Source organism: Pongo pygmaeus, chromosome 10, assembly GCF_028885625.2.
Source record: "Pongo pygmaeus isolate AG05252 chromosome 10, NHGRI_mPonPyg2-v2.0_pri, whole genome shotgun sequence".
NCBI lineage: Eukaryota > Metazoa > Chordata > Mammalia > Primates > Hominidae > Pongo > Pongo pygmaeus.
Window position 1 is genome coordinate 106786233 of NC_072383.2, and position 17903 is coordinate 106804135.

The following is a 17903-nucleotide window of genomic DNA, read 5'->3' on the forward strand; positions in this document are numbered from 1 at the left end:
CTCCCTGGGTGTTCCTGTCCCCTCCCTGGGTCTCCCTGTCCTCCAGGGGCCTCCCTGTATTCCTTCTCGGCTTTCCTGCCTCCGCGCTGCCCCACTGCAAGGCTAACTCTGCAGCCTCCCTGACTCCTCTTAGGGTCTCCTTATCCCAGACCCAGATCCCCCTGCCCCATGGAGCATGCCTGTCTCACAGATCTCCTGGAGTCTCCCTGCCCACCTCAGGGTCTCCCCTGCCCTCTTTCCAGGGTCTTCCTGTGTGCTACCTCCCTAATCTCATTTCTTTGGGGTCCCCCTGTCTCCCGAAGGCCCCCATCTCCCAGGTCTCCACAATGGGTGGTTCTCCTGTCCCCTGAGGTCTCTCCTGTCCCCTGGGGTCTCCCAGTTGCCCCAACCTCCCATCAGCAGTCTCCCCATTTCCCCTGGGATCTCCTGGTCCCCAGAGCCCTCCCATCCCCCAGGTCTCCACGTTGTGTCTCCCTGCCTTGGGGTCTCCATGGTGGCAGCTACCCTGCTTGACAGCAGCCTCCCCCAGGGGTTACCTGTATGCCGGGCTGGAGTTCGGCGCCGAGTGCTACTGCGGCCACAAGATCCAGGCGACGAACGTGAGCGAGGCAGAGTGCGACATGGAGTGCAAGGGCGAGCGAGGCAGCATGTGCGGCGGCGCCAACCGCCTCTCTGTCTACCGGCTGCAGCTGGCCCAGGAGTCGGCCCGCAGGTGTACGTGAGTCTGCCCTGCCCCTCTCTGCTGCTCCTCCCTCGGCTGCAGCCCTTGCCCACCAGCGTAAAGAGTCCCACATGTCTGCCCTGTACCCTCCATGGCTCCCCATCACTCCAAGGCCACCACCGTCCTGCCCCAGCCTCGCCTCTCCCAGTCTCTCACAGAGCCCTTTGCCCCAGCTCCTTTGAATGGTCCTGCATGCGCTTTTCTCTCCCTCCCACTCTGAGCTGCCTCTGGTTCCAGCTGTATCCCTCATTCCCACCAGTCTTCCTCCTTCTGAAACTGAGTTGGAGCCTGAGCCTCACCTTCCCATCCTGATTTTCTCAGAGCAGATTGTCTCTAATGATGATGATGGTGGTAATGGCAATAGCAAACACTTTGTCCTTTTCTCCATGACTCATATAGAATAGCACATCTAATCTTCACAATGTCCCTTGACATAGGTACTATTATTTACTTATTCCCATTTTACAGATGAGGAAACTGAGTCTCAATGTCACAAAGCTTGTAAGCAGCAGAGAATTTAAACCAACTCTGGAGTCCTTGATGCTTTCAAAGACAGAATTCATCCTGGCTTGTTCAAGCTTCTGGTTTGAGTCTTGTTGGAAAATCTCTCTGATTTCCAAACCAACAGAAGGAGGGAGTGAATAAGAGGACAGGAGCTGGCTCCTTGTCTGAGGGCACTGTCCCATCATTGTCCCCTCCTAGAGACTGGGGAGGAATGTTTAATAACAGCTAGTAACTATTTATCAATAATCTGCTGTATGCCAGGCACTGTCCTAAGCCAATTACAGACCTGATTTCATTTACCTTCCCTATAGCCTTTTCAGGTAATTACTGTTGTTCATTATCCCCAACCAGTCCAAGGTCACATAGCCTAATTCCAGATGACCTTAAGACCTATGAGAAGAGTTAATGGGCTTGATAAAAGATGGGGGGTGCTGACCTTTCTGGGGGTTACCCCTCCCACACAGTCCAAGGACAGAAGCAGAAATCCACAGCTGCTTCTCTAGCCCTCTGGCCAGTGCTTCCCAGATTTGCATGTGTCTGAGAGTTCCCCTGGGAGATCTTGTTAAAATGCAGATTCCAATTCAGCAGGTTAAGCGAGATGCTGCATTTCTAAAGAGCTCCCAGGTGATGCCAGGATGCTGGTCCACAGACCACATTTTAAGCCTCTGTGGATCTCATCCAGAATGTAGTCCTGCCCACCCAGGTGGCTTTAGCAGAAAGTTAACAGCTAGTCTGTTTGCAGAGAAGGGCCTCTTCCATGTGAATTTCATCGTTCATAGAAACTCATTGTTTGTTTGCTTGAAAATGTGTCCAGTGTTTCAAATCATATATATATATATATATACACCCACACACATATATATATATATATATATATATATATATATATTTTTTTTTTTTTTTTGAGACGGAGCCTCACACTTGCCCAGGCTGGAGTGCAATGGTGTGATATTGGCTCATTGCAACCCCTGTATCCCAGGTTCAAGCAATTCTCCTGCCTCAGCCTCCCAAGTAGCTGGGATTACAGTTTCCCGCCACCACGCCTGGCTAATTTTTTTTGTATTTTTAGTAGAGACAGGGTTTCACTCTGTTGGCCGGGCTGGTCTCAAACTCCTGACCTCGTGATCCACCCATCTCAGGCTCCCAAAGTGCTGGAATTACAGGCATAAGCCACCACACCCAGCCTCAAATCCCATATTTTTGAAGCTCCATTCAAGCTTTGCTGTGCAATAGGGTCAAGCATGCGGTCAATTTGCAAACTGGCTGGTTTTTCCAAATGAACTGCAACTTCCACCTCCCCATAGTCACCTCAGTTCAGGTATGAAGCCCTAGGAGGGCAGAGGGCAGAGGACAGAGGTAGCACGTGAAATCCAGGCCAGAGAATGTCCATAGAGTGGCTTTCTGGTTTGGCTGCTAATATTATGAGTTTTTAACTTAGTGGCAGATTTATCACCTTTACAACTGATCGCCTTTATGTCAATATTTATGTTATGTTATTTTGATAGCAACATTTGGACCATCTGAAGAGATGACCTGAAAGTCAGGGATATTTAGAGGGAAAGCTGCTGCCAGTAACGCATCCTAGTGGATGAAGCTGAGACAAATAACAAGAATTGGACTGTGTATGTCGTTAGCCAGACACTAGCGAGACCTCCTTTTGGTTAATGTTCAGGTTGGCTGAATAACCTGGACACACTCTCTCTCAATATCTATTTCTCTCCTCTCTCCCCTCTCTCCTTCTCCCTACCCCTCTCTTCCTCTTTCTCTCCCCCACCTTCCTCCCTCTCTCTTCCTCTGTCTCTCCACCCCCATTTCTCTCTCACAAACACACACACACATACACACATTCAGAGACACACACACACACACTGCTGTGATCACCTTGTATTATATAATAACACTTTCATTGACCATGGGTGAGCTGGGGGGCTGCTGGCAGGAACACTGCTGCACCCCTCACCTGCCCCCTTCTGTGTGGCACAATTATTTGGGTGGTGCTTTGTACTATCTGAGAATAGCATTTTTGTATTATGTCCAAGAGGAAGAAACACACTTATTTCTACTGAGAGTGGAGTCCTGGATTCTCTAAAGTCCATCACCATTGTTCCGAATCATCACTGTATAAGGTTTGAAGCTTGAGCACCTTCAGCTGGAGACCCTAAAAGAAAATCTAAGCCTTATTAACCTCGAGGCTACTAAGGCTGAGACTTAGAAGGGAGGCAGCTTGGACAAGGAGAGAGATGGTTGACAATGTTTCAAATCCAGTTGGCAACATGGTATACAAAGAGAGTGCAGGGACCATTCATTGAACCAAAACACTTGATGAGCTCCTGGATGAGGTATGGAGAGGCTCAGTGGTCAGTAAAGCACAATGCCTGACCTCAAGGAGCTTTCCATCTCATGGGACAACAGACCCGATACTAATGAAATTGGTTCAACCATGAGTTAAAAGGATAATTTTGTGCAGACCCAATACAAGTAGGATTGGTTGAACCAGAGACCCAGGGGGCTGTGGGGGCTCTGTCTTCAAGAGCCAAGGGAGCAACTTTTGAGCTGAATCTCATTCTAAGAGGATTCCAGGTGAAAGGGACAGCCATGTGTTCTAATTCATGATCAAAAGTCCAGAGTCAGCAAAGGTCATGTGTTGAATGCTATGTTGGAAGCACCTTTTTCACTGATGTCTGCATTTTACATTTGTAGAAACTGTGGCTCAGAGAATAGAAATGGCTAAATTGAACAGCACTGGGGGAGGCTCCACAAAGAAGGGGGCAGCTCGATAAAGGAGGGGACATTTGACAAGAGCCTTGAAAGGTTGTTGCCTGGTGGAGAAGAGGAGGATACCCAGACTCAAGACAAATCACCAAGCAGTGGGAGAGGAATTAGGCAAATAAAAGAGTGCACAAAAGCCTGGTGCCTATTGCAGGAAATGACTGGCAGGCATGGTTTTTCCAAGGCTACTGTGCCTCTTAGGGACTGAGCATGGGCTTGAACCCAGGTCCGTGAATCCCAGTTAGTATACCCACTTGCTATAGTGTTGTAGACACCCTGACCCTGGAATTTGGTTCAGAATACCATCTTCTCTCTTTTAGGGGAGCTCCTTGGCTCCAGCTCATCTCCTTCCTTCCTTGATCCCTGATCCCTCCTTCTACCTTGTTTCCAGACTCTAGGCAATGTGAAATCTGCAATGTCTTTGCTCTGACTCAGTGGCGCCTTCGATTTCCTAGGATTATGCCTAGGATTTGCTTTGTACACAAAGAAGTCAGAAAGGGATGCCTTCCAAGTCACTGGCACACAACTCTGGCATGTATTACATCAGGCAAGAGAAATGAGCGAACGCTCCAGCAAACAGCTATGGCAGAAACCAGATTTCATTTGTAGAGTCATTAGTTGGTATTAACACTGTGTCCTACTTGTGTTTTCCTAAGCAGTGGCACAGAACTCTTAATGATTGGAGAGATCTAAAGGAAGCTTTTTATCTCCCAAGGACCATTCTGGTGGGGCATCTGCCTTGCACAGGGTGCCAGCCTACGTGTTTCTGAGGTGAGGTGATGGAATGCTCCCATAATAGTGAGAGCATTAAAAGGTTAGCAAAGCAAATGTCTGCAGGCACCCTGCTATTCTGCCTTGACACAGACTCTCGGGCACATGGGCTCTTTGCCCTTGTTACAAAAGAACTGAGAAATGGACTTCTTTCTTGGTCAGATTCCATTTTTCACAGCAGTTTGCTAAATGTGTCGGCAAGTGTAGCTCTCCTCCCAGGGGTAGAGACCTGCTGGTGATTTGAGAACATTATGGCTTTATGCGATGTTGCAAGAAGTTTCATTTGCCTGAAAGATTCTTCCAAGATTTGGGTTGCAAAGTTCATCAGAACAGGGCTCCTGAGTCCCAAGGGTGGCTGTCCATGGTGCTGACCACTGCACTGCCTAAAACCCCAATGATGGCAAACCAGCCTCTCCCAGGGACGTGTACTTTTTTCCTTTTGTTTTTTCCTTCCTAGTTTAGTGAAGACATTATGAAGCTTACACTATCACTGAAAAAATAGATACCTTATTTATGGTTCACAAATTACATGGTGGTTTTTGTGTACTGTTGTTAATTCTGGCAATTTTTTGTCTCCCAAAGTTAGGAGAATTTTGTGCAGTGCTTTGCTTTATGTTCACTGATACTCCATTCCAACTATTTTTACTGAGGGGAACTCTCAGATGATTAAGGGACAGTCACATTTGCTGGAATGGACCACGTCTAGTTCCTTCTTTGCTAGACCTGGAGGCTTCTTCTACTTCCCTTTGCTGTAGGTCTGGGAGCCCTGAATTTCATAATTCATAAGGGACCCCATGAGCTCTTCTCTGTAGGGCCAAGGGAATGATAGAAAATATTTCTTCTCCTGCATCATGATGGGAGAGAATTGGTTTGCTCTTCTGCCCTAAGCAAAATCTAGGCCATTGGACAGGAAAATATTGGGAGCAATGCAGGTTTTGGAATCAGGCATAATGTTTCTATCCCAACTCTCTCACTTGATGGCCGTGTTGACTTTGGCCAAGCCACTCGTTCTTTCTAGGTGTCTGGTGCATCATCTATAAAATGAAGACAATCCCAATCTTTCACAATTTCTGGGGCCACTGAGTGAGGTAAAGACTAGAAAGCACCTAGCACAGTACCTGTTACAGAGTAGCTTTTTCCTAATGGAAACTCCCCAATTCACTCCCAGAAGCACCCAATTCAAGTGATTTGAATTTCCAACAGCCCACAGGAGCCTTTGGTAATGTCTAAAAATAGCTGGCTTGAATTATCTTTGGACAGTTAGGCTCTTTGTGTAATTCAATCTCTCTCTGATTATAGGTAGCTAGGTAGCCATTAACAGCTTCCAGCTCACTGCCTTTCCTTCTCACCAGCATCTTTAATGCAGTGGAGCTTGGCCTAATTACCCAGGGGGTGGTGGCTTCTTTCAAACCAAGGAGAACTCTTCCATGGCTGCCTCTAAGCTGATGCCTGGTGACATTTACCTCATTTTTGTGAAGCTCCAGAACAAAGAGATGATAGGACTTCAGAGACACTTGCAGCTGGTTCCGGGCTGTTCTTCGTCTGCCCCCAGCAAAGGGAGTTGATGAACAGTTGCTCTGCTTGCTTCTTGCTAGTAAAAAGCCCAAGCTGCTGAGGTCATGTACCATCCCAGCTAGCCTGGCAATGCAGAGCTGACATTGTCAGAATGTGGGGCATGGGCTTTTGCAATCCTTGGACTCCCACTGTGGGGCCGAGAGGATTTCTGGAAAATTCAGGTAGCTGGAATGAGGGTCTATGGAGCCCAGCTTGTTAAAATTGGGCAGACCTTCTTCAGGATAGTAGAGATGGGAAACAAGGATGTGATGTCAAACAAGATTGGGGTCAAATCCCAGCTCTGCTCCCTACCAGCTGTGTGACCTGGAAAAGTAATTGAATCTTGCTAAGTTTCAGGGTCTCTGCCTACAAAATAGGATAATAATATTGTTCACCTCATAGGTTGTTGTGAGGATTAACGGAGATATAATACACACAACATACTTAGTATTAATGACATAAACAGCTGTTATTACTGTATTAGCCATCATTAATCAATTAATACATCATTAATCAATTAATACATAATTAATCAATTAATACATCATTAATACAAATTAATGATGTATTAGCCATCATTGTTATTATTTAGAAAGCGTTGATCATTAGGAATATGCCATCCAGGGCTACTGCTGTTGTCATTCATGACTCCAGGGGGTACCATTCACATAGACTATAAGCTTTAAAGCAGTGGCCCTGAAATCTGTGAAGGATTTTCCTTGTAATTGAAAGTGCTCAAAGATCCAAGGTGTTTTAAGTTGGGTTCCCCCAATACAGGGATGTGAACCTTGGCTACCTGGAAGGTGTTGCTAAGATGCACCCATAGGGGACTAGAAAGGTTAGATGGGGAAGAAAGCTAATACAGGGTCCCTGACAATGCAGGTCTCTAGTGAGGACAACGGAAACTTAACCCCACTGGAGAGCTCCGGGGGATGGTATTGAACAAACCTCAGACGTGTTCCACCTGAGGAGCAGAAAGCTGCTGTATTTTTTTTCCTCCAACTCTCATCCATCACTGGCTGAGGGTGGGTCCTGGGGAAATTAACTCCCTGGCAGGCCCAGCCTGTCCCTCACTGGACCTAAGGCAGAGTCATGGTCACTATCAGCCAATAATGGAATGGTAAATGCCAAGAGCAGGCATATTAATGGACTACTGACAGCAAACAGTGCATGGGATCTAGCCACCTTCCACATATTATGGGCAAGTGATGAAAGGAACAGGAAGTGGCATGGTTTGAGTACTTGTTATGTCTCAGACACTGTTGTAAATGCCATCGCATAGACTTTCACCCCAGCTGTGCAGGGTAGATATGACAATCCTCATATACAGATGAGAAAAACTGAGGCTCAGCAAAGTGAAGACACCTGCCCAATGGCACACAGCTAAGTAAGCAGCTGACCCAGGTCTGTCTGACTTAAAGCCAAGGCCCTTTCCTCGGGACACCAGAGCCTTTTGCAAACAAGAAAGCATCTTTTCACTGCTATGGAAATCCAGAATTCTTTACACAACAGGAGAGTGTCAGGGAAGCCAAGGGATTCCCTAGCCACTTCCCTTTCATTTTCAGACATAAGAGATGAAAGAGCTTCTCACCCACTGAAGGGGAGGGCCAGGTGACCCATATTGCAGATGCAGGAAATGAGGGAAGTGGGGAGATTAAATGTCTTGGCTACCGTGTGTATTCTGTGTCCAGATCACCAAGACAGTGGAGAGCCACCTGCAGAGAGAGATGGCCTCCAGAGAGCTCCCCAGGTCCCTGGGTGTCGAGCTAAACCCTTCCCTTCCTGGCTTGGAAGGCTCTCCAAACTTTCCGCCGGACATCAGGAAGCCCTCTGTGACTTCGCACAGTTTCCTCACAAAGTAAAATAGGCCAGACTTCAGGAATACCTTCCACCCAGGAGATTAACTGCTCCTGGAACTGACTTCCCAAACTTATCCCCCTCACCGCACCCCCAGAACACATCTTGCCCAAAGAGGTGCACAGCAGTAGCTTCTAATCCATCTCAGGCCCTTTAAGTCCTTTAAAAATTTCACCTTACTTGGTATTCAGAGCATTCAGTTTAGCCCTCCTCTCTAAGCTGGGAGAGTCAGGGACCCATTAGCAGGTGCTTAAATGTCAAAGGGAGGCCAGTCTCTGCAGAGCTGGATCTACAAAGACTTGCTTCCTCTTCCTACTCTGGCCTCCTAATATCTAGGCAGGCTGGAAGAAATCACATGGAGAAATGCCAGCCTAGGGATTCCACATGGCTCTCCCCCTCTTTTCAGTCTAAGGACAGCAGGCAAGGAGACAGACCTTTGACTGCCCCCTCTCTAGTACTTGCAGCTCACAAAGTTTATCCATGTCCATCTCTGAATGATCTACCCAATATTTATGCCCCCATTTTAGAGAGGAGAACATTGAGGCTCTGAAATGAGAGGAAACTTGCCCATGGTCAAAGACAAGGAAGGGCAGAGGTGCCAGTGGGTGCCATGTGAAGGAGAGTTCCCCATTTTACAGCTGAAGATGCTGAGTTCCAGAGAGGAGAAACAGAGTCGGGGTTAGAGCTCGTGTTTCCTAGTTGCGAAGTCTTTTGTTCCTCAGCCAGCATGGCTCATCCTGAGCCTGTCAGTCCAGGAAAATGCCATGGCTCTCTGGTGTGGTGCCAGAATGGAAGGCCTCTCCTGGGGCTCTGGGCCAGGGTGGGTCCCCTGAAACTCATGTGGAGATGCATGTTAATGTGATCTATCAGTGGACTGAGCCCAAAAGATGGGTGCCCAGCTTGGGGGCAGGGGAGAGGGCAGAGCACTTGGCCAAAGAAGCCTAGAAGAAGATGCATGTGTGCCACCTACAGGCCCTGAGTGATGCCCCAGTGCCTTCAATTATTTGGGGCCATGCTCTTAGAGGATGCAAGGGTGACTCCTGAGGGTGAAGGACCCCAAAGACCACCCTGGGCTTGCTTCAGCTTTCACATGCCCACAGTCAGACATGTGCACTCCCATACAGAGATGACTTGTATATGAGGTCCACTGTGATGAAAACAACCGGGACAGACACCAGCAGTGTCCCTGGCTGTGGGCACCAGGTGCAAGGGTCCCCAGTGCTCTTGGCATCCTGAGAAAAGACTCCACCTGGGCTGGACTCCATCAGAGGGACCTACCCATCAAGTTACTCTCTCTTCTTATGGTGCATTTCCCCTTGCACTGGGGAAATAAGTATTTTTATCTGAACCTAGGTGCCAGCTGTTGGGGGGATGGTTGGGAAATGTCAAACCCCTGGTGGCATTGAGCTGGGCTCATGAGGGACTGGCTGAAGCCCAGCCTCATCCTCTTCTAGAAGAGGAGCCCTCTTCTCAGCCAGCTGGTTGCCAGGCAACCCAGAGAGAACCCATGGGATTATTGTCTCCACGTGCACAAACACCTTATGGTAAGATTTGCCCTCCTAGAGGTTGATTTGATGCACAACCACACAATTATCTACAGAAGCGCAAAGTCAAATGCACAGAGCCAGAGACTCCTGTGTTGTCCCATAGACAGACCCACTATGTGCAGATGAGCACAGTCCACAGGATCACATTTGCATTCTCAGAGGTCGGCATCCACATGCCCAGACAGGTGGATATGCACTCACACTGGCATGAGCACAGTCACACATACACATGGGATGCACACATCATCACTCATACCCTTTCATACACAGATGCACACTGTGTGCACAGCAACAGACACACATTCAGTGTCATGTCCCACTGCCCAATCTCAGTGCAGCCAGACCCACAACTGCCCTCACACAGCCTCTTCTGCCCCCATTAATGCACAGACACACACAAACACACACACATGCGCAAACACCACTCACTTCTTCAGACATGACTGTGTCTTCCCAACACACTGCTGTGTTGGGGGCCTCAGACCCCACCAGGGTAGTGGAACAGGACTCAGGAAAGGACCCACATTAGAGGATAAGAGCTGGTGGGCTTGGGATCCCTGCAAGGGTACCCAGGACAACCCCAAAGGGGCCTCCGTTGGCCCCAACCCCCAAAATGCTCTCTGTAGCAACCCTCCAAGCTCTAGGATTCATGATGGTCCCTCAAATAGGATCCTGGTGGGGAAGAGGCAGGTTAACAATTTGAAGTTGGTTCTGGAGACCCAGGGTCAAGATCTGGACATTCGAGGATGCTCAAAGGATAATCAGACTCCAGTGTCAGGCGACCTCAGAGTGACAGCCCTGACTTTCTGAATGATTTGTAGTGAAAAGCAGGGTGGACATGAAGGGTTGGAGAGAGAAAATCAATGTCCCACTGTTGTGAAATGCTAAAGCCAGGGGTGGCTTTTTAAAAAGGGACAGCCCAGGACAGTGCAGACTTGGAGTTCAGACATTCCTAGGTTGGAATCCAGATACTGCCACTTGTCAGCTGTATGGCTTGGGCAAGTCACTTCCCCTCTGCACCTGTTTTCTCTTCTTTATAATGGAGAGAATGAGATCTTCCTGCTAAGGGTTAGGAGGGTTCCATCGGATAAGATATATCAAGCATTTACACAATGCCTGGCATTTGATAAATATCAAAGATGTCAGACTAACTCTTGCAAGCTGGGTGACCTGTATCAAGCAGTTTCAGTCCTCTGAGCTTTGAGTTTCCTCATCTGTAAAAATGGGAAGCCCCATAGGACCAGGGTGAATGGGAGAGTTCAGTGAGACCACGTGTGTGAACAGCTCAGCCTACTTCCCATCACATACCACACAATCAGTACATGGTAGCAATAATGATCACAACAATATTATGATTTTTTTAAAGACAAGGTCCCACTCTGTCAACCAGGCTGGAGTGCAGGGGCATGATCATGGCTCATTGCAGCCTCGACTGCCTGGGCTCAAGCAATTCTTCCATATCAGCCTCCTGAGTAGCTGGGACTACAGTTGTGTGCCACCACACATAGCTAATTAAAATATATATATATATTTGTAGAGATAGGGTCTTGCTGTGTTGCTCAGTCTGGTCTCAAATTCCTGAGCTCAAGGGATCCTCCTGCCTTGGCCTCCTAAAGTGTTGGGATTGCAGGTGTGAGTCACTGCACCCTGCCAATATTATATTAATATAAGCATCTATTCATAATAGTATCATTATTAATGGAAGAAGCACAGGCTTTGGAGACACAGAAACCTGGCTTCGATCTCACTCTATTGTTTGTCAGCTCTGTAACACTGGAAGCCAGCGAGCCTCCCTCAGCCTCCTCAGTTTTCTCATCTGTGAGATGGAGGTCCTCATAGCATCTATCGCCTATGGCTGCTGTGCAGACTGAATGGACCCAGAGTTCCCAGCATGGAGCCTGGCATCAGTAGGAATTCAGTAAATTCAAGTGGAGTGGAAAGAGAGAGGAAAGGCCAGTATCTGGTTGCCCAGTGACCTGAGTTAGCATCCGGCTAACTGAGTTTTCTGGTTAAGTGAGGGTTCATTCACAGTGCTTGGGACTTCCCGCCTCATTGCCATAAATCTTTAGCTCAAATGCCCACTTCCCCGGTGGGTGTGGTGACTCACGCCTGTAATCCCAGCACTTTGGGAGGCTGAGACAAGCAGATCACTTGAGGTCAGGAGTTCCAGACCAGCCTGGCCAACATGGTGAAACCCCATCTCTACTAAAAATACAAAAATTGAGCTGGGTGTGGTGGCACACATCTTTAATCCCAGGTACTCAGGAGGATGAGGCAGGAAAATCACTTGAACCCAGGAGGCGCAGGTTGCAGGGAGCCGAGATCGCGCCACTGCACTCCATCCTCTGGGTGACCTTACAGCACCCCAGGCCACAAGATGGAAGACTGTCCAGTGTTTCTCTACAGGGCACTAGTGGCATTCGGATGTGGCATGTGCTCATTTAGGAGGTGAAGGGCTGTCCTGTACAGAACAGGCATGCACATTTGTGGCCCCAGCCTTTCAAGTGCCAGTGTTCTCAAATCACTGGAGCCATCAAAGGTGTTCCCACACCTCTTTGAATGTTCTCAGGATAGTAGGCATGAGAGTTTAACTCCCAGTCCTCATTTATATGTGGGGAAACTGAGGCCTGGAGGGACCACGCAGCAGATCAGCAGCATCCTGACACTATCACTACTAGCACTGCCACCTGTCTCACCAGGATAAAGCCAGAGACCCAGAAAGCTAAGACAGCAGGAGTCTGGGGGATGCCTTGGAAATTCGTCATTTAACCAAATTCCTAATGTCCTCTTAGTTTTCTTGGCTTGTCACTGCAATGAGCAACTTCAGGCTATCAGGTGCCGTGTGGTAGAAAGAATCACTAGGTTGTCTTTGATGGCTAAAATATAAAGTTATCATTCATAAACACCCTCCCCCCACCCTTCTACTCAGGGAGTTATTCCATATCCTCTTCTCTGCACATAAATATAAATATACATGTGTATGCTAAAAAGCGCTTTTACACTCTAGATAGACCCAGACACTGCTACAGAGAGAGACATATGGTTTTTGCAACTTGCTTTGCTTTTTTCCAAGGGCTAACACTTTGCTTCTCAGATGAGCCTCAGTAAGTTTTTGCAAACGATGGGTCCTTATATTTGTCTTGCAACCTCTTCCCTCGAAGCCCTGTTTCTCTCATCTGTAAAATGAGAGTTTACAATGAACCTTGCAGGATTTTCAAGAAGGTGACATGAGCTGACATTTCTGAAGTGCTCAGCAGAGCAGATGACACCTAATAGGGATTCAATAAATGGGGTCTGTTCTTGTGCTGATGGTTTTGATCACACCGTGTTAACAATGCCCTTTGTTATATGTGGATGGCTATGCTTCTGGAAGGGTATATACAACTCAGAATTTGAGAAATAACCCAATTTTAAACGTGTATCACCAGCCGTTCAAAAGATTTAACAGTGGCCACTTAAAATTTTTTTTTAATAGAGATGGAGGTCTCACTATGTTGGCCAGGTTGGTCTTCAACGCCTGGCCTCAAGCAATCCTCCTGCCTTGGCTTCACTTTTTTTGTCTTTATTACATAAAAATACATATTCATTGTAGAAAAAAGTTAGAAAAGAGTTTTACAAAGAGATGGAAATAAAAATTACCTATATTCCTACTTGATTGGTCAGAGTTCTCTAGGGAAACAGAACCAACAGGATTAAAACCAATAGGATATGTGGATAGATATATTAAGAGATTTATTTTAAGGAAATTGGCTCACGCAATTGCGGGAGCTGGCAAGTCCGAAATTCGTATGGCAGGCCAGCAGACTGGAAACTCAGGCAGCAGTTAATGCTGCGATCTTGAGATGGAATTCCTTCTTCTCCAGGAAGCCTTAGGTTTGCTTTTAAGGCCCTCAACTGATTGCATGAGGCTCACCCACATTATCAGGGGTCATTTCCTCTACTTAAGGTCAACTAATGGTAGATGTCAATCACATACATAAAATACCTTCATAGCAACATCTAGACAAATGTTTTGCCAAACAACTGGGCACCATGGCCTAGCTAAGTTGACACATAAAATTTATCCTTCACACCTACTATCCAGGGACATCACAGTTATTAAAATGTTGGTATATGTCTCCCTAGAGATTAATTTTTTACAAAATTGATATTTTATAACATGTAGAATTTTACATTCTCAGTTTTTATTTAACTTTGTATCTTAAACGCATCTTCACCTGGCTAAAATGACCTTTAACACCATTCCTTTCAATGGAATTCCACTTTCAATAGAATTCCATTGTGTGTTGTCATTCCAGACATTATTGGCCCAATTATCTCATTGCTAGACACCTAGGTTGTTTCTACTCCTTCACTTGTTAATTTTTAAAATGCTGCAATGAGCCTCCTTATTGATAAATCTTTGCGCACATCTGTAGTGGATGCTATAGGCACCCACCCAAGTCCCCTTTCCTGGGGTGACTGTTGGTGGCGATCAATGGCTCACAACTGCCCCCTTCTCTGAAAAATAGCCTTGGGCCCAACAGGAGCAAGCAGCCCCTCCCAGGAAGTTATGCCCCACTCTGGGGGACAGCCCACAGCCAAAAACTGACTGACATTGGAGGCTAGGATAGACAAGGCCAAGGCAAGCCAGCCCCCTTTCCTTAAGGTGGGGCCAACTCTGTAGTGCAATTTCTCATCCAGAGCCCCTTCCTGATCCCTGCTGTGAGACCAGGATGGAGGTGGCACCCAGCTGAGATCACATCCTCACTTAGCTCTGTCTGGTCCTGCCTCCCGCTTTCTTTCCCTGAGAGCACACCTTCAATGAAACATTTGTCTCAGGCTCTGCTTCAGTAGCCCCAACCTAAGACAACATCTCTGAATATTTTCTTAAGGGATAACTTCTATTGAAGATTTGACAATGGGCTCCAAATTTTTTATTGTGTAGCTGCACTATTTCTGGGTTAAATTTTCTTAAAGGGATTGCCTCTGACATGTCAGTCCCTTGCAGCTTGTCGGTGCCCAATACTGGGTAGGTAGAGACTTCTGAGGCCCAGGACTTTTCCCTTAAAGCCCAGGACAATGAGAGGAAGAGGAGAACCCTGGTAGTAGTAAGGACAGGACAGCCCCAGATCCCTTGCTTCCCTCAGTCCTCAAACACTCAGCCCTGATGAGATCACAAAAATCCTCCATGTACGTGATCATTTCCCTGAATGGGGCATTGCCGTGGTTGGGAATGATGAAGTGAGGCATGGGAATCTGACAAAGAAAGGGGGATAGCATGGCCCAGGAGGAATCTCATCTCAGCGACCTGGGTTGTCGACAAAGGGGCCAGGGTTGAGGAGAACATTCTTTGATGTATCGAGCTCATTGACTATGAACAGACATGTTCAAGAACAGAAAACATGGCCACTCTTTCCATCTGTGCTTTGGTTTGCTCTGTGATCTTGGGCAAGACTCTTGCCTTCTCTGAGCTTTCTTCAGAAGGTGGTTTTCCCAACCAGATCTGACTCCTTGTATATCTGACTGGTCCTCTTCTCTCTGGCTCTTCAGATGGAAGTGCAGTGTTCCGGGGCTGCTTCCGCAGGCCTGACAACCTTTCCCTGGCCTTACCCATGACAGCTGCCATGCTGAACATGTCTGTGGACAAATGCGTGGACTTCTGCACTGAGAAGGTGAGCACAAGGTGGGACCCATGGAACTCAGGGGGAGGGGACCATGCAGCAGAGCTGAAGGGACCACATGCTTGGCTGGAGAAGCAACAGCTCAGTCAGGATAGATGTAGTCGTTGACTGAGATCTATGACATGGGAGAGGGATGTGACCGTTTCACGTGGATCTAAGGGGCTGGAGCTACACAGAATAGATTTTCCTGCCTTTGAGGAAGTGAGTTTTAATACTGATGAATACTTAGGAATGAGTGTTATTAGTCCATTTTCATACTGATACTGCTACGAAGAAATATCCCAGATTGGGTAATTAATTTGAAAAGAAGAGATTTAATGGACTCACAGTTTCACATGGCTGAGGAGGCCTCTCAATCATGGTGGAAGGCAAAGGAAAAGCAAAGGCACGTCTTACATGGCAGCAGGCAAGAGAGCGTGTGTACAGGAACTGCCCTTTCTTATTCACTATCATGAGAACAGCATGGGAAAAACCCACCCCCATGATTCAGTTACCTCCCACCAGGTCCTTCCCATGACACATGGGGATTATGGGAGCTACAATTCAAAATGAGATTTGGGTGGGGACATAGCCAAACCATATCAGGGGTGACATTTGAACTGGGCCTAGAAGCATGAAAAAATTACCAGGTAAAGGTAAGGACAGTCCCACCTTGGGACAGAGGGAGTTCCCCACTGGTGGAGGTGTGCGAGCAGAGGCCAGGCAGCAGTGTCATCCAGAGCTTTGGGCACTGGATAGCACTTAGGTTGCATGATCTTTCTTTGGCCTAAGGAGCTAGATGTCTGACTGTTTATGTTTCCTCCCTAGCCAGGCTGTGAACTCCCGGAGGGTAGGGGCTGTGCCTTGCACATTTTGTGCCCCCCTTCAATACCCCCAGCACAGAACTGGGCACATAACTGGCACTCAGCAATGTCCAAGGAGCTCCAGCTTTTTCTCAAAATGAGCTAATTACTCAAGTGTGCAGAGGAGAACCATCCCTCCTCCACCACAAAAAGATGGTTGGGCATTTCATTCATTCTAGAGAGTAGCTGAGGGTAGAGAGGTATAAATGCTTAAACACTGAGATGAAGCTTTCTCCTGCAGGACTTGAAAGAGAACTGAAAAAGAAATCCCTTTCTCACGATCATGCAATACACTGCAGTAAATGCCCCCTTGGTGTGATGGTGATATGGGACCCATGCTTTGGGAAAAGCTGTCTGAGTCTGTTCTCAGACTCAGTGGCTCTAAGTCACACAGATCCACTGGCTAGTGGATCCAGCCACACAGGTGTGACCTGGTTTGCTACCAGATTAGTCCTGGACTGGCTACCAGGGAGAAGTAGGGGTGGTGGGTCCAGTTTAGAAGCAAATTGGGCAAAAGACAGACCCTTGCCCACTAGATCTCAGGTCCATCCTGCCCCCACTTAGCTGTTCAATAGAACAAATAAAGCAATCAGAAGCACATCTCCCAACAAAGACTCTGAGTACACAGAGGTATCAGTATCTCCTTTGGCTTAAAAGAACAAATTCAGAAAGCTTTTCCCAAAACATGGGTCCTATATCACCATCAAGCCAAATCTGCAAATATTTAATAAGACCCTACTATATGTCAGGACTCCTGCTTAGTGCTGGGGATGCAAAGTAACAAGATACAATCTCTATCCTCAAGGATGCAGGCATTCGCTGGACGTCTGCATTGTGGCACCTCCTGGGTGCTCAGACCACAGCCTGAGTCCTGGATGCCCCCATCTGCTCTGAGTCATCCTGCTTGGCTATTTCTCTCATTGGGCTTCTAATGCATGAAGTATTTCTCTGGAGTCTAAAAGGCTGGAGCATCACAGCAGTGGCTGCTTGCTGAGAACATCCTCCATGCAGCCCTCTGCACCATGGATCACATGGTTTACTTCTCAGGCCAAGCCTATGAGTTGGACATTTTCAGTCCCATTTCACAAATGAGAAAACCAAGATTCAGACAGGTGAAGTCATTTGCCTAAGCTCTCAGCACAAGCGAGTGGCAGAGCTGGAGTCCACACTGGGGACTGACTCCAAATTCAAGCTCTTAAACTTCTGAGCCCCCCTGGCGACCCCACCAGAGAGGCTTCCCAGAGCCATTCAGGAGGGACCAGGCTAACACCTCAAATCACCAAGCATTTCTTAAGGGCTTGCTGTGCTCCTAAGAGGCATTCTAGAAGATGGGAGGTGACATTTGTGAGATTAAAGGAGGCTTGGCTAACATTTGGTCCAGCTCTCTCCCCTTAGCAGGAATCCCTCCACCCACATGGCATTCCCTCACTTCCAGAGGGCCCTGGGGAAACCTACAGATCCCCTGGAATTGGGGGGACAAACAGGCATGTGACAGTGAGATCATGGGGCAAACTAGTGTAGCAAAGTGTCAGACTGTACACAGGACTGGAGAGAAGCAAGGGTGTGTATATGTGAACAAGAAGTCCCCCTGCAAACCTCCCTCTTCCTGTTTTCTCTGATCTCCTTAGGGGGCAAAGGAGAGAAACTAAGGGGATCAAGTGGACAGGGATACAGA

At 47.5% G+C, this 17903-nt stretch overlaps 1 protein-coding gene across 3 annotated transcripts in view; it reads left to right on the top strand.

Moving 5' to 3' along the window:
• The window catches only part of WSCD2 (WSC domain containing 2), a 124337-nt gene that overhangs the window by 80474 nt on the left and 25960 nt on the right, over positions 1-17903 (top strand). For 2 of the 3 annotated variants that reach the window (XM_054444951.2, XM_054444952.2), the window contains exons 4-5: positions 530-714; positions 15256-15377. In XM_054444951.2, coding sequence (XP_054300926.1) covers positions 530-714; positions 15256-15377 — 307 coding nt within the window. The remainder of the gene's footprint in view (positions 1-529; positions 715-15255; positions 15378-17903) is intronic. The other variant, XM_054444953.2, reaches the window with a different exon arrangement.